This window comes from Pimephales promelas, chromosome 24 (genome assembly GCF_988280905.1).
Source record: "Pimephales promelas chromosome 24, fPimPro1.hap1.1, whole genome shotgun sequence".
NCBI lineage: Eukaryota > Metazoa > Chordata > Actinopteri > Cypriniformes > Leuciscidae > Pimephales > Pimephales promelas.
This window is the reverse complement of record NC_142792.1, coordinates 17,462,689-17,479,461: the sequence shown is the minus strand read 5'-3', so window position 1 is coordinate 17,479,461 and position 16,773 is coordinate 17,462,689. Positions and strand designations below refer to the sequence as shown.

The following is a 16,773-nucleotide window of genomic DNA, read 5'->3' as shown; positions in this document are numbered from 1 at the left end:
ATTTTACATCATAATTTTTTTTTTACAAATTCACAACATCGCGCACGATCCATAGCGAAGCTGTACTGATATCTATAGCTAACGTAAGAGAATTCACAATTGAATGTGTATACAATTCATAACTTTGGCATCCTATAATAGTAAAGCATACAGGCAAACGGCGTAAATTTTCATTCAACTTGACTAAAATGAACGCTGACTGACTAGCTCACGACGAGTGCGTTCGCGCATGCGCAGATGTGCCGGTTTCCTCTGAACGGGTCGCGAACTCTGACCTCCTATAGCTGCCGTGAGCCGTCAGTTTACGATAATTTATCAAAAGACACCAGTATTTGGATAATTATTCACGGTTTCATGGTAAGATTAACGCCTTTTTACATTATTAAAACCTATTGTGCTTGAAGGAATTGTTCAGGATTAATAATGCGGGAGAATGTTAGCACTGTTGTTAGCCGGCCTGCTAACACGCGTTAGCGTAGTAGCCGCTACCACAACAGGAAACATTGGGAATCAAATCGATCCTTACATGTCTGCGATTGAACTAACTATACGAGGTTTGGATATTTAAGAAAAATAAAGATATATAGCCAGCCGTCTAATGGGCATCATAGCAAATTTGAAGCCGATATGACGTTATTTAGCAAGCTAACGCTATCAATGTGTAAATCTGATATCAGCGCTCTGATAAACACAACAAATACCGATAAAAATAGCGTAAATGCATTATTCGGACCTATCAAGAGCTCATTTGATGGTCTAAAGTTTTGAAGGTACTAGATTTGTCCTGTAATCCGCGTGTGAGGAGCTGCTGCAGTGAAGATCCCTCTGTGTATGTGTGTGAGGAGCTTTAACCCTTCAATCATGACCTTTAACCTACAGGAACAGATCTAACTTTATCTTCCCGGATCAACACACACACATTCCACAGGAGTTACTGACCCCCAGCTGTCATTCACTGTCGAGATCGCATTTATGCATTATTAAGTCTTTCGATTCTCCGAATAACACTAAAACAGCGATGCTGGCTATTGTGCTAATGTAGCTACTGCTAATCAGAAGCATGTGAGATTTCAGCGTGTCTTCATCAATCTGAACTGATCGACAACACTGAACACAATAATTGTGCATTTGTAGAGTGAATCAAATTAATATTGAAAAATCATTAGTCAGGATGTTGGAATGACAAGAACTGTAAAATCTTGAATCATTTGACTGATTATAAACAGGTTGAAACATCACAGGAATTGAGCCAGACCTCTTTGGCATCATTATTTGAACAATCCCCCAAACCTACATATCAAACTTCAGTATTTAGGCCGCCCCAGACCATTTATGCTGCAATCTTTTAGTATTATTATTTTGAATAAACATCCTAGCATTTTTAGATGCAATAGATCCCCAAATATGATCATCCTTGTGCGAGGGACCGCCATCCTGAATAAAATGAAAAATGAATTAAATAAATATGTATAAAAATACATTTTAAATATTTAAAATACTATAACATTGTATTACTGTCTTTTTTTATACTCTATATATTACTGGACTGTTTAAATACATTTTTATTTATTTGTATAATGATTTTTTGTTATTGTATTATAATCGTTTTATTTATTTTTACATTGCTTTTCTCTAAAAACTTGTACATTGTGTTTTTAGGCCACGATAGTTATTTATTTGTTCTTGACTTAAAGGGATAAATATAAGTTTGAAATACTTTTGCTGTGGTATACAGTTAGCGACCATCATGACGCTGCCCACACTGCTAAGAACGACGTTTAGAATATTTATGAATATCTGCACACTTTAAACAAAGAATTTAAACAAGAATTTAAATAATTTTTTTTTTTAAATCACAGCTTCCTCGGAATGGTCCGAAATTTGGTGACTTTGTTGGTATTTGGTATTTGAATACCCAAAAAAATTGGGGACAGGATGTGAATAGTCTAAGTGGTTGTAAAAAAAAAATAGTCACACTTGGGGTGTTCGACCCGCATGGAAAATGAATGGGAAATTGGCAAAAATGTGAAAATACTGAGTTTTTTTGTGCGTACAATCTACAAATCAGCCACGATCTTGAAAAAAATCACACAACAGTGAAGGGGTGAATCTATAAAACATCAAGAGTGCAAAACAGACACACACACAAACACACCAAAAAATTCAGATTATACATGTTTTGCATTTTTAAAATGCTCAGTTTGTCCACCAGATGGCATGCATCTCATTTCAAAAATTGCTTTTATGAGGCCTAGGCTTGACTCTAAAATGAAAAACAGCTTTAAAAAAAAAAATAATAATATTTTTTCTATTATGTTCAACGGGGGGAAATTTTGTCATAATTATTGCATTAATACTAATTATAATTTTTTTTTAAATTTTCTCAAAACACCAAAAAAGAAAAAATATTATAAAAAAACGAGTAAAAAAAAAAAACATTATGATTTTTTTTTTTTTAAAATGAATCCCGCCCTTTGGGTCCATTTGGACCCGAACACCCCGAGTGTGACTCTGAAACAAACAACCCCAGAGGGTTAAGAAAGCATCTCATCAATCATAGAGTCGTGTGTTATTTTTCTCAGGTGGGCGTGTGGCTGACGAGGCGTTGCTAAGCCAAATCGTTATCATGGATGGAGAAAGTCCCAGAATTCAGCTGGTGTCTGCAGACGGAGGCCTACAGGTGACTTACACTCCACATTTAGACACTAAATATTCATGTAACAATTATTTGATGCGATGAACATTTGAATTTGAATCAACAACGTTTGATCGGACCAAATGGCAACCTTCCGGTCTCTCTCCTGAAGCCAACACGGAAGTGACTTAAAGGAATACTCCACCATTTTTCATTTTAAACTACGTTATTCCCTTAACTAAGACGAGTTGAGACATAGCACTTAACTAGCCCAGTTCATTTAATAGGGGCCAAGCAGAGTGTAACTCGAACGTCTGTGCAGCGTCACTTTATGGCCAACACGTCTTATGACTAAATGGAAGTGGAAGAACGTTTTAGTGCCAATGTCAAACATTTATGTTTGTGTGAACAGGCTTTCACTGAACTTTATCGCTGTAAACGTCATTTCGATGGTCTTTGTTGTCATGTGTTGTATCAGATTGTGACAGAGCAGCAGTTGGCTCAGAAGGTGCAGATAGTCACAGCCATTGATCAGGCTGGAGGTGGCAAACAGCAGTTTATACTAACCAACTTGGATTACCCCAACCAGGAAAAACTGTTCATCAAACAAGAGAACTCACCAGCCAAGGTCATCTTAACCTCTGCCGAAGGGTCAGCCGTCAATCAACTGCTTTTTGCATCACCTGAGCTGACAGGACAACAGATCCAGGTAAACGTTGGACACAAATGCTGGGTACGCCGTGCATTTCGTCGTCAGTATAGTGTGAGCGTATTTCTTGTACCTTTTTAGTTGTTCCAAAAGGTGGCAACACTGGCCTACAGCTGTTTCACAGTTGAAAAAGAAACACAAAATACTACAAGCAGTGAAGAGACATCCGCATCAAGGGCTTGATATTAACTTTTTACTCAGCAGCCACTGTGGCAAGTTACTAGCTGTTCAGGATTTTCACCATGAGAAAAAAAACGTCATATTTTTTTTATATATTATCTCATAATTTGACAGCATTTACGTATATTAGGCTGCTGTCACTTTAAGACCGGACACACTGATTCATTATACTGTTATACATGCGTTTTCATGTTATACATGAACTGTTTACGCTCACTTAATAACTGTGTCTATGTGAATATTCACAGAAATTTCAATATTTTTTTCATTCATTTTTTATGCAAACACTGCAGTATACTATTACTTTGGGCTTTACTCGTTTCGGCAGTGTGAAAATCCGAGCAAGATCGTTTTTGCTTATAAAAACGTAGTTTTTGATAGTTTTGATGTAAATGGATTGTTTTATCCAACATTTGTGTGAGCTATCATGTTATTAAAGAGTCGTGCTGTTAGCTTAGCAACATGCTAATGGCAAACAATATTGAAATCAATGGCATGTTGAGACATTAGTGTGGAGAAACACCATATAAATACTATTTAATTTAATACCATACATAAAAGTACCATAGTAATAGCATCACTATAACGTGGTACTTTTTTTAAGCGTGCTATAAATGTAGTTCTCTCATATCGATTTATGTTGTAATTTTGCGTATGGCATTTCGTTTTGTAATTATTTACACAATGTAAATGTTCATATTTATAGGCTAGAGTGTTTTGTTTTTCAGTTTGTGACGGAGGGCTCAGAACAGGGCTCTACGAAGCCTCCAGTGGAGTATTGTGTAGTTTGTGGAGACAAGGCCTCAGGTACATGACCAACACACACGCTTTTGTTTCATTTTTAAGGGATACTGCACTTTTTTTGGAAATGGGCTCATTTTACAACTCCCCCAGAGTTAAACATTTAAGTTTTAGCGTTTTCAAATAAATTCAGGCAATTTTCTGATATTTAGAAGAATATCAGTAACCAGACAGTTTCTGGTCCCATTGACTTCCATAGTAGGAAAAAATATACTATGGAAGTCAATGAGACCAGAAACTGTCTGGTTACTGATATTCTTCTAAATATCAAAAAAATCGGCTGAATGGATTAGAAAACGCTAAAACTCAACTTTTTAACTCTGGGGGAGTTGTAGAATGAGCCTATTTCCAAAAAAAGTGGAGTATCCCTTTAAATAAGTTTAGACCTGCAAGCTGTTATTGGAGAGGGACACTTGTAAGTTTGTCCTGTTGGTCATTGTGTGTTTAGGCCGTCATTATGGAGCAGTGAGCTGTGAGGGCTGTAAGGGTTTCTTCAAGCGCAGCATCAGGAAGAATCTGGTGTACACGTGCCGCGGGTCTGGAGAATGTATCATCAACAAACACCATCGGAACCGGTGTCAATACTGCAGACTGCAGCGCTGCATGGCCCTCGGCATGAAACAAGACTGTGAGTCCAGATCCATGACTGATGCAGGGGTGTGCTGGTGCTTTTCTAAGAGATAAGACTTATGATGGAAATTCTGCCAACAGCTGTTCAGTGCGAGAGGAAACCGGTGGAGGTGTCGAGAGAGAAGCCAGCTAACTGTGCGCCCTCCATCGAAAAGATCTACATCCGCAAAAACCTCTGCAGCCCTCTCGCCGCCATGCCAACGTTTGTTAGCGAAAAAGAGACCACCAGGTACTGATGTGAATCTGTTTTTTGAGTCAAAAAGAATCTTTTAGTTTGGTTTTGGTATTTTTCTCACTCTTGTCTGATCACAGGTCCACCAGTTTACTGGACTCCAACATGCTCTTGAACATACAGCAATCACTTTCTAAACTTGACAACACCATTTTAATTCCTTCTTCACCAGATCAGGTAAAATGTTTTTGTTTTTGTAATTATATATATTAATTATGATATAATTAATTTAAATATTTTTTTAGGGCTGGGCAACGATTAATTGCGATTAATCGCATCCAAAATAAAAGTTTGTGTTAACATAATATATGTGTGTGCTGTGTATAATTATTTTGTATATAAAAATTCACACACATGCATGTATACATTTAAGAAAAATGTGTTATTAATATATAAAACATTAATATTTATATGTAATATAAATTATGTATATATATATATATATACACAGTATATTTCTTAAATATATAAATGCATGTGTGTGTATTTAAATAATGTATATATTTATATATATATATATATATATATATTAGGGCTGTGCAAAAATTAATTGCGATTAATCGCATCCAAAATAAAAGTCTGTGTTTACATAATATATTTGTGTGTGCTGTGTATAATTATTTTGTATAAATAAATACCTATGCATGCATGTATATATTTAAGAATTATTTGCTCTTAAATTCTGTATATATATATAAATACATAACCTATATTATACAAATATAAATATTTTATATATGAATAACACATTTTCTTAAATATATACATGCATGTGTGTGTATTTATATATACAAAATAATTATTTACAGCACACACAAATATATTATGTAAACACAGACTTTTATTTTGGATGCGATTAATCGTAATTAATTTTTGCACAGCCCTAATATATATATATATATATATATATATACATACAAAATAATTATACACAGCACACACACATATATTATGTAAACACAAACTTTTATTTTGGATGCGATTAATCATTGCCCAGCACTAATTTATTTGTGAAAATTATGTATGTTGTTTTTTAAGTCTGGTTAGTTGTAATCTATTTGTAAATCTATTTTCCTGGTCCCTGTAATTTAAAAAAAAAGACTTTTAGGTCAACCACCCTGTCAAGAACATGCTTTTTGGAAAGTTTACAATATTTTCATATTAAAAAAAAAAAACACTACATGATGTAAATGAAATATGTATGATGTAAATTAAAAGAAATATTCCCTCAGTTCTCATTACTAATATATATTATTTAACTATATACCAAATAATATTTAAATGTAGAAGTAATTTTAGATAATGGTGGTGGGTTTTTATTTTTTTACCACATTAAATTAAGATTTTTTATGAAAACAATAATTTAAAAATAATTTTTAGAAATATTAATTTTAGAAAAATCGTAACTATCATTTTAAGAGCAACGGTAAAACACAAAACCCAAAAAGGTAAACTATGGCGATTTCTATCATCTGCAAACTCGACGCACTTCAGAGAAATTCACCGTTTTAAAGGGATACTCCACTTTTTTTGGAAATAGGCTCATTTTACCACTCCCCCAGAGTTAAACAGTTGGGTTTTACCGTTTTCGAATGTATTCAGACGATTTTCTGATAATTAGAAGAATATCAGTAACCAGACAGTTTCTGCTCTCATTGACTTCCATAGTATATTTTTTTCCTAGTATGGAAGTCAATGAGAGCAGAAACTGTCTGGTTACTGATATTCTTCTAATTATCAGAAAATCGTCTGAATACATTCGAAAACGGTAAAACTCAACTGTTTAACTCTGGGGGAGTGCTAAAATGAGCCTATTTCCAAAAAAAGTGGAGTATCCCTTTAAGCGTTGCGGCTTAACAGGGTTTCCAAAACGCCACCTACTGGTAGAGAGGGAATTTGCATTTTCAATTAGCCTGTGTCGTTTTATTACACCACTGCAAAAAAATTTCACATAATCATAAGAAAATAAATATAGGCCTAATCATTGATAATTTTCTTTAAAAAATGATCTAAATGTGAAATGGTTTATCATTTTATAAAACTTTTTGTTCTTGTCAAAGCCTGTATTTCAACAGTAAAATCATGTTTTAACCCTATACGTTGCCCTTCCCCTCTCATACGGCATTAATTTAATTTGTGCGGGTCTTAAAGACTTAAATTTGATGGCAAAAACCCTTCAGATATCCTGTAAAACGAACCCATAATTCATCATATGTATGTTCAAGTTTTCTGATGTTCACTTTAGAATGACTCCAGTCAGGGAGATCTGGGGACCCTGGCCAGCGTGGTCACGTCTCTCGGTCACCTCAACAAAAGCCGTGAGATGATGGACAGCAGTACTGACCTATCGGGGATAGAGACCGCGAGCAACGATGACAGCGTTATGACGGACATGCAGAGGGACGAGTCGAATGACGTCACACGGTGCGGAAAGCAGCTCGCGTAGTTCTGATATCAATGCGGGCTGTGCTTACGTACGTCTTGTGTTTGTTTGTGTCCAGGGCCTTTGACACGCTCACAAAGGCGCTTCAGCCTGAGGAAGGTTGTGGGGAAGAGATGGCAGAGGGGCTCGTGGCTGTCAGGGTTGACGAACAGTCCAGCGCTCTCCTGGAACTGGAAGGGCCGCTGCTCTCAGATATGCACGTGCCCTTTAAGGTCAGGGCTCACTGTTGATTGAGACGCACTGCAGTTATAGCTATTTAAAAATGACGGTCGAATAACAACGCGTATTAAATATTGTGTAGCTGATGATGCCGCTGCCCATGCCAGACTTCCTGAATCTGAATTACATCTGTGAATCAGCTTCCCGTCTGCTTTTCCTCTCCATGCACTGGGCACGCTCTATTCCAGCCTTTCAGGCCCTTGGGTGAGTGTATTCACGTCCTAGTTTACGCCTACTTTCAGGCGATCACATGTGGATCAAACTAAATATAGGTCTAAATAGGGGGAGAAATAAGTATATTATCAGCACTTCCTGCATTCTCCACCAGCACCTCTGGCATATGCAATGCTGCATTAGAATTAGGCTAAAATGAGTCAGTATTAAAGGAGTAGTTCACTTTAAAAAAAAAACAACTTTTGCTGATAATTTACTCACCCCCATGTCATCCAAGATGTCCACGTCTTTCTTTCTTCAGTCGAAAAGAAATTAAGGTTTTTGATGAAAACATTCCAGGATTTTCTCCATATAATGGACTTCAATGGGAACCAAACGGTTCAAGGTCCAAAAGACAGTTTCAGTGCAGCTTTAAAGGCCTTTAAAGAATTCCAGACGGTGAATAGGGGTCTTATCAAGCGAAACGATCGCTCATTTAAAAAAAAAAAGCTCAAATGGTCGCCTTGCTCTGTTCTGTGATGCGCGTTCGTGACTCTCCTGTTTGAACTCGTTTATCAAAATGAACAAATCTTTTTTCATGTTATTTGGTTCATTCAACAAACGAAATGAACGAGTTGACTGTGGAAAAGATTTGTTCATTTTGATGAACGAGTTCAAACAGGAGAGTCACGAACGCGCATCACAGAACAGAGCAAGGCGAGCGTTTGAGCTTATAAAACTTTTAAAACTTTAAAACTTTTTTTTAAATGAGCGATCGTTTTGCTTGATAAGACCCTTATTCATCACTTGGAATCATTTAAAGCCCTTTGAACAGTTTGACATTTGCACTGAAACTGTCTTTTGGACCTTGAACCGTTTGGTTCCCATTGAAGTCCATTATATGGAGAAAATCCTGGAATGTTTTCTTCAAAAACCTTAAAGACATGGACATCCTGGATGACATGGGGGTGAGTTACCTAACTTTTAGTACAGCCTTCATGTTTGTAGCGATTATCCACAAGTTTCCTACGCCCCATGAGGCCTTGCGTCAAAAGTGGGCACGACTTCCGGTTGGAAGTAAACAAAGCGCGACTTGACATGCTTGACACTCGTTCATTCAACAGTTGACAGTCATTCAAGTTATAGCGATCCAAACTAGCTAACGATGTGGAAACACAACCTCAACGAAATTCAAAAGGGTGAAATAACAGTACCTTTACCCTCCACAGTAGTTGATTGGGAGTATTATAATAACATTATTAATAATCAATACTCATCAAGGCATGGCGACAGACAGTTGTGCGAGCTGACAAACAATTAAAATAAAAAATACACACTTAGTCATTGTGCTTTGGAGTTTATTCAAAATTATAAATGAATGTGCTGCTTGAATACATTAACTGGGACATCTGGTATTCTGTCAACACAGGCTTTGATCCTGAGTTTAGGTGTAACATCAGTAGCGAACAGCCAATCACATGCTGATAAAAGTTTATAGAATATTAAGAATTTAAACAAATGTACACAGGAAGATTCGTCGTCTTTTGGGAGGTGATGGAAACAGTCGTTGGCAGGATCACTCTGTTTTCGTTTTCAGCTTATGTTCAAAACAATCACGTTTAAGCCACTGAATTAGTTTAGTCCGGTTATACATACAACCGCGAACAGCACATGTTGCCCCTGAGCTCCGTAACGACATCTCTCATAAAGATTTGCGTCTTTAAATAGTAAAATAATTCTCCGAAAAACAGCTAGCCTCTTCGCTAACTAACACACAAAATACCATTGGAACGCTACTTCCGCCGTGTCACCGGAAGTTTCACCCACTTTATTTTTTACAGGAGCGCCCCTCGGAAACTTGTGGATATGATAAATTCAAATTTTTCCCTCGGATAGTGGAAGAGAACTGCGATAAACGGCCATTCATACCTTATTTGGTCCCCTACACCTAATTCAAATCGCAATGTGCTTTGTAATGATTTTTATTTGTAAATGTAGCTGTATCCTTATTTTATTCTGTGTATTTCTGGTGCTCAGCTCAGAGAACAGCATCACACTGATGAAGGCCTGCTGGAATGAGTTGTTTGCTTTAGGTCTGGCTCAGTGTTCACACATTATGAATGTAGAAACGATCCTCACGGCTATAATCAACCACTTACAGACCAGCCTGGATGAAGGTATGTGGACCTTTTACCTTTTTTGAATGTTATATATTTTCTAAATTTGGTCAGATTATATGTTTAACATACATTAGTAATATATTAAAGGGTTATTTCACCCAAAAATGTTTATTCTTCACTCTCGTGTCGTTTCAAACCTGTAAGACTTCTGTTCATCTTCAGAAAACAAATGAAGGTATTTCTGATGAAATCTGAGAGCTGTCTTTCCTTCCATTAAAGGAGTAGTTCACTTTTGCTGATAATTTACTCACCCCCATGTCATCTAAAATGTCTTTCATTCCTCAGTCGAAAAGAAATTAAGGTTTTTGATGAAAACATTCCAGGATTTTTCTTCATATAATGGACTTCAATGGGAACCAAACGGTTCAAGGTCCAAAAGAAACTTTCAGTACAAACTGCAAACTGTTCAAAGGGCTTTAAATGATTTCAGACGATGAATAAGGATCTTATCAAGCGAAACGATCACTCATTTAATAAATAAATAACAAAGTTTTAGTTTTATAAGCTCAAATGCTCGCCTTGCTCTGTTCTGTAACGCACTCCTGTTCGAACTCGTTCATCAAAATGAACAAATCTTTTTCCGAGTCATTTAGTTCATTCGGCGAAAGAAACGAATGAATTGATTCGGAAAAAGATTTGTTCATTTTGTTGAACGAGTTCGAACAGGAGAGTCACGAACGTGCATCACAGAACAGAGCAAGGCGAGCGTTTGATCTTATAATACGGAGGCGTATTGCATTCACTTGAAGAAAAAAAATCTACTCTGTTTTTCTGAATTAACGAGTTAATTTTTCATGAGGAAAAAAAATTTTGCTCTGTTTTTCTGAATTAATGAGTTAATTTTTCATGAGAAAAAAAGTTTTTGCTCTGTTTTTCTGAATTAATGAGTTAATTTTTCATGAGAAAAAAAATTTGCTCTGTTTTTCTGAATTAATGAGTTAGTTTTTCTTGAGAAAAAAAGTTTTTGCTCTGTTTTTCTGAATTAACGAGTTAATTTTTCATGAGAAAAAAAATTTGCTCTGTTTTTCTGAATTAATGAGTTAGTTTTTCTTGAGAAAAAAAGTTTTTGCTCTGTTTTTCTGAATTAACGAGTTAGTTTTTCTTGAGAAAAAAAGTTTTTGCTCTGTTTTTCTGAATTAATGAGTTAATTTTTCTTGAGAAAAAAAGTTTTTGCTCTGTTTTTCTGAATTAATGAGTTAATTTTTCATGAGAAAAAAAAATGTGCTCTGTTTTTCTGAATTAATGAGTTAATTTTTCATGAGAAAAAAAGTTTTTGCTCTGTTTTTCTGAATTAATGAGTTAATTTTTCATGAGAAAAAAATTTGCTCTGTTTTTCTGAATTAACGAGTTAATTTTTCACGAGAAAATTTATTTTTGCTGTTTTTCTGAATTAACTCATTAATTCAGAAAAACAGAGCAAAAAAAATTCCATTAAAAATTAACTCATTAATTCAGAAAAACAGAGCAAAAAAAAAATTTTCTCATGAAAAATTAACTCATTAATTCAGAAAAACAGAGCAAAATTTTTTTTTCTCATGAAAAATTAACTCATTAATTCAGAAAAACAGACCAAAATTTTTTTTCTCATGAAAAATTAACTCGTTAATTCAGAAAAACAGAGTAGATTTTTTTTCTTCAAGTGAATGCAATACGCCTCCGTATTATAAAACTTAAACTTTGTTATTTAAAAAAAAAAAAAAAAAGAGCGATCGTTTCGTTTGATAAGACCGTTATTTATCGTCTGGAATCGTTTAAAGACCTTTGAACAAGTTTGCAGTTTGTACTGAAAGTTTCTTTTGGACCTTGAACCGTTTGGTTCCCATAGAAGTCCATTATATGGAGAAAATCCTGGAACGTTTTCATCAAAAACCTTAATTTCTTTTCGACTGAAGAAAGAAAGACATGGACATCTTGGATGACATGGGGGTGAGTAAATTATCAGCAAAAGTTTTTTCAAAAGTGAACTACTCCTTTAACAGCTACGCAACTACCACTTTGACACTTCAAAATGTTCATAAAGAGATTGTAAAACTAATCCATATGAATTGAGCGGTTTAGTCTAAAATGTTCTGAAGAGACTCCGATCACTTTATATGATATACTGATTTAATTAGGCTTGTATTCACATTTAAACGTTGATCAGCGAACATAAACAGAAGCTCAGTCCTAAAAAAAAAATTCTCGGTTTGATAACCAGCTTTAGTTATCTCACTGAAGCGCATACACCTATAATGAGTGATGTGTACGTGTGTTCAACAGACAAACTATCCCCAGAGCGGGTGAAGCAAGTTATGGAGCACATCTGGCGTATGCAGGAATTCTGTAACAGTATGAGTCGCATGAGTCCTGACGCATATGAATACGCTTACCTCAAAGCTGTGGTTCTCTTCAGCCCGGGTGAGCACAACTGGAGAGTATCTGAAAACTATGGAGGGAAATGAAGGTTAGAATTAAGTTGATTGTGTGCGTGTTTGTCGCAGATCACTCCGGAGTGGACGGCACCCTTCAGATTGAACGGTTTCAGGAGAAAGCATACATGGAACTGCAGGATTATGTGAGCAAAGTGTATCCAGAGGACACATATCGGTGAGTGACTTGTAGGTGTAGTTTAGTTACTCATTAACAGCTACTAATTACATCTTCAATAGTGTAATTCGATTACTGTACCAATTAAACTCTTAATTAAAAAAAAATATTTTATTTAAATAAAATTTATAAAAAAAATTAAATAAAAATTATTATTTTATTTAAAAAATAAAAATTTAAAATTTCTAAATCCAGCTAAACAATACAAGGATAGAACTGTGTTTTTAATCCTTTCAAATTAAGTAATATAAAATTGCATAAATTTATTCTAAAATTGCATGTATTGAAAGGGAGGAGGTTACATTAAAAAATACATAAACTTTAAATCCACTATTGTTTTATATAGAATTGTTCAGTCTACAGTATTTAATGCAATTACATCAGAAGTAATTGTAATTAAGTAATCGCCTACTTTGTTAAATTACAGTAAGTAATTACTTAGTAGTGCATTACACCCAACAATCAAATGAATCTGAAATATTCTGAAATGTTATGTATAGTTTGATATCGTAGATGTGAATATTACCAATATATAAATTCTCTTTCTCTGCTAGTCTTTCAAAACTGTTAGTTCGGCTGCCCGCCCTGCGGCTCATGAGCGCTGCGGTGACCGAGGAGCTCTTTTTCGCCGGTCTCATCGGGAACGTCCAGATCGACAGCATCATTCCCTACATCCTCAAAATGGAGTCTACCGACTACAACAGCCAGCCAATCAGCAACGCTGAGTGACTGAAGCCCCGCCCATCAGCTTTAAAAAGTCCTTGGCTTTGCTCACTCAGACCCTTTGGGCCAAAACAGCGAGCGTTATGATATAATCATACATTTCGAATAAGAAAATCATTTTGTTATGAATTTGCTTTTTCATTTGGCCCGTTATTATGTCTATAGGTTATGTAGTATGGATAAAATGGATTACTGGCAACTTCTGCGATTGGATCGTTTGGGCTGTTACTGTATTGCTTGTACGTATGTTTAGAAAAGTGTCTATAAAGACACAGGAAGTGAAAGGAACCTGTTCTTGAGAACTTGTTTCTGAGAGAGCTTTGTGCCCCCTCCCCTCTCCCCAAGCACTGACTTTCTCTGTATGTATATGAATCGTGTAAATAGGAATAATAAATGTCAAATCAAGGGGAAAAAATGTTGGTATTTTGGCATTTGTTCGCCTGTTCCCTTTTTTTATGAACACATTTGATGTGATATACAGGGTTCCCACGGTCACAGAAAACTCCCATCTTTTCTCCATCCCTGGAAAAGTCATGGCAATTTCTGTAGTTTATGTACATTTTTTTCTGTTTATGCTCTAATATATTGAATTGGCAAAATATTATTCTGTTCTATTATAATATTCTGTGAGTGCAATCTCTGTATAAAGACAAATTGTAAAGAAACGGAAGTCATGGAAATGTATTGGTCAAACGTGTTGGAATCAATTTATAGTTGTTCCACGTTCATTTCGAGCAGTACCTTGTGAACTCTGTGATGTTTAAATAATGAATATGTTTGTGTTGTGCGTCACATTTTTTATTAAAGGCTCGAGTTAACCAGACCTTTCAGAAACATTCTCCGGTCAAGCTTGAACGCTTCAATTGTATTATATATAGTATGTCTTTTTTTCTCAAGTTAGTACACGTTACCTAACGATAACAACGTTATCTATCTAGAGAGATTGCTGGCGGAACTCAAACCGCGCGCTCGTGTGCAGGGGGAACTAAAACTGCGTGACCGTCCGTCCGTCGGGGTTTACAGTCCGTCGGTTATGGCGGAGTACGCGAATCTAGTGCGGCGGGCCTTGGGTCAACTCGGCGGTCATGGCGGTGTTAAAGGCCTCCTACTGCAGCTGTTCAGGTACTTGAATACACGTTTTTTGAGCTTTAGGGGTAATGTCAAACAGGGGTGTGAAATGAAATGTGTAAAACTGCAAGACACTGAACCCAATGCAATGACCTCTTTGATAGCACTGACTGTTCAGTCAGTCACACACACATATGAATACGAAACACTGAACAACTGGAGAATGTATTTTACTTGGCATGTCAATTTACAGTAAATATCTCTTTAAACACTAAGACCTTTAGCAACATATAGATAGTTATGGACCTTTATGGATATCTATGCTGTTGCCACTGTCCTTTTTGCAGGGAGTTTATTATTAATGTGCTATTTGCTAATACATACTACTATTATATTAAATTACGCTCAATATATTTGTAATTGATTTGACATAATTGAAATGTCTTTATCAGGGTGAATGATATCAAGACAGGAGCCTTGGTGGGTGTTGACAAATATGGCAACAAATACTATGAGGACAACAAAAACTTTTTCGGTATTAATTTACATACTTTAGTTGTCTACAAATTCAAGTTCACTGTGTTTTATGTCTTCTGAGTGTGTATTTTTCACTGTTTCAATTCCAGGCCGTCACCGATGGGTGATTTACACCACAGAGATGAACGGAAAGAAGACTTTGTGGGATGTTGATGGTAGCATGGTCCCTTCTGAATGGTATTATAAACAGATGTATTTGGCATAATGTTTTTAATGGAGTTATTTTCTTTCTAGTTTCTAGTGTCCCTTGGCCTTGTAAAATGTAGTTTTTTCCCTTAAGATTAGATTATGTAATTATTGGTTTATAGAGCATTTTTATTAATTTATTATTTTTAATTTTATTTAATTGTATGTATTGTACAAAAACAAGCACAGAATGGAATAGAATAAAAATGTTTGAGAATACATTTGCATGTTTTTATAGAGAAATTCTCACTGCTTTTGTTCAAAGTTAGTTAGTGTACAATCATAATCTTATACAATCATGTATCTTCCCTTTTTCTCTCTTTCAATGTTGTTCTCAGGCACCGTTGGTTGCACTGCATGACAGATGACCCTCCCACCACTCACCCTTCAGAACCCAAGAAGTTCCTTGCCAAGGTTCATCAGTTCAACCTCAGTGGCACATCAAACTGCTACGTGCCCTATTCAACCACTCGCAAGAAGATCCACGAGTGGATGCCCCCAAAAGCCGGGGAGAAATGATCCCCTCCTCCTTTCACCAGTTCGGAACAATCTGTACATTGTAGCTTTATAATAATCAGAAATAAATTAAAACAAACATCTTTTTCTCTGTGTGAATTCATGTTTATGAAACTGTCGGGAATTGATTGGATAGTGAAAATTAGTCATTACTTCAGTCTACAGTGTCACATGATCCTTGAGAAATCATTTCAATAGGATGATTTGGTCCTGTTTTTTTTTTAATATTTTGTGAAAACCATGAGACATTTTAACTAGAACTAATAAACCAAATAAAACTAGGAATGTGCACATGGAAATAAATGGTTTATGTTTGAATGTTTAAATATTGTCATTTAAAGCTGGTAAACCACATCTAGGAGCAGTTCAGTATGGTGTCACACACGAGTTACAGCATCTCCTGTGTGATTCAATGTTGAGGGTTGATTAAACAATTACAGAATTTCTCAGGTCATTGAGCAGTGTATCAGTCTGACATGGTCTTCATAGATAGATCTAATTACTATAGCAGCTAAGCTCAGGCAATGCAAATATACACATATTAGATATTATATCATAACTGTATTATTTTCTAATCGAGGGCGAGTTTGGTCAGGTAGGTGAGTCAGACCTTGGACAGCAGAGGGCAGTGTTTTCATGGACTTTCTTCTTTTTTTCGGATTTTGCTCAGACGAAAACAAAGCAGAGGCCTTATTGTTCATGTTGAAAACTGAAACCAGACATACAAATACACCAGACAGACTATAAAAGCTGCTTCCTACAGGTTTGAGAGCAAATCGCCACATTTTACTGCCTCCGTGTATTTGTCCATTTAAATGTTATTTCAGACGAGGTCAATGAGAAACACATTCAAATCTTATGACATCCCTAAAGTAACCAAAAAGCATAAATATTTTTCGAACCTGATCAGAAAGTGCACATTTCTGTTTTGGACGATTTTTTTTTTTACATTAGCCTACCTTGGATTTTGTTTTA

General features: G+C 35.7%; 2 protein-coding genes across 3 annotated transcripts; both read left to right on the top strand.

The window, feature by feature from the left end:
* The first annotated feature begins 201 nt into the window (after positions 1-201).
* nr2c1 (nuclear receptor subfamily 2, group C, member 1) lies at positions 202-14,314 on the top strand. 2 transcript variants are annotated; one of them, XM_039668525.2, is made up of 14 exons: positions 202-357; positions 2,583-2,680; positions 3,225-3,344; positions 4,253-4,331; positions 4,774-4,953; positions 5,037-5,184; positions 5,268-5,364; positions 7,433-7,611; positions 7,689-7,842; positions 7,932-8,053; positions 10,040-10,179; positions 12,442-12,579; positions 12,663-12,768; positions 13,323-14,314. In XM_039668525.2, the coding sequence occupies exons 2-14, from the start codon at positions 2,627-2,629 to the stop codon at positions 13,495-13,497; spliced, it is 1,692 nt and encodes a 563-aa protein (XP_039524459.1). In that variant the 5' UTR covers positions 202-357; positions 2,583-2,626; the 3' UTR covers positions 13,498-14,314. The 2 variants fall into 2 exon arrangements, with proteins under 2 accessions (XP_039524459.1, XP_039524458.1); XM_039668524.2 differs by having other exon boundaries at positions 3,114-3,344.
* Positions 14,315-14,455: 141 nt separating this feature from the next.
* Positions 14,456-15,881, top strand: ndufa12 (NADH:ubiquinone oxidoreductase subunit A12). Its single transcript, XM_039668526.2, has 4 exons — positions 14,456-14,613; positions 15,012-15,094; positions 15,186-15,273; positions 15,621-15,881. Exons 1-4 carry the CDS (start codon positions 14,525-14,527, stop codon positions 15,799-15,801), a joined length of 441 nt encoding a protein of 146 aa, XP_039524460.2. The 5' UTR covers positions 14,456-14,524; the 3' UTR covers positions 15,802-15,881.
* The last annotated feature ends 892 nt before the right edge of the window (positions 15,882-16,773 follow it).

Coding starts and splice junctions, on each gene's coding strand:
- nr2c1 (XM_039668524.2), top strand. CDS start 2,627: ATGGATGGAGAAAGTCCCAGAATTCAGCTGGTGTCTGCAGACGGAGGC. Junction 2,681..3,113: donor CTGCAGACGGAGGCCTACAG/GTGACTTACACT, acceptor GTGTTGTATCAG/ATTGTGACAGAGCAGCAGTT. Junction 7,843..7,931: donor ATATGCACGTGCCCTTTAAG/GTCAGGGCTCAC, acceptor AATATTGTGTAG/CTGATGATGCCGCTGCCCAT.
- ndufa12 (XM_039668526.2), top strand. CDS start 14,525: ATGGCGGAGTACGCGAATCTAGTGCGGCGGGCCTTGGGTCAACTCGGC. Junction 15,095..15,185: donor GGACAACAAAAACTTTTTCG/GTATTAATTTAC, acceptor TTTCAATTCCAG/GCCGTCACCGATGGGTGATT. Junction 15,274..15,620: donor AGCATGGTCCCTTCTGAATG/GTATTATAAACA, acceptor TGTTGTTCTCAG/GCACCGTTGGTTGCACTGCA.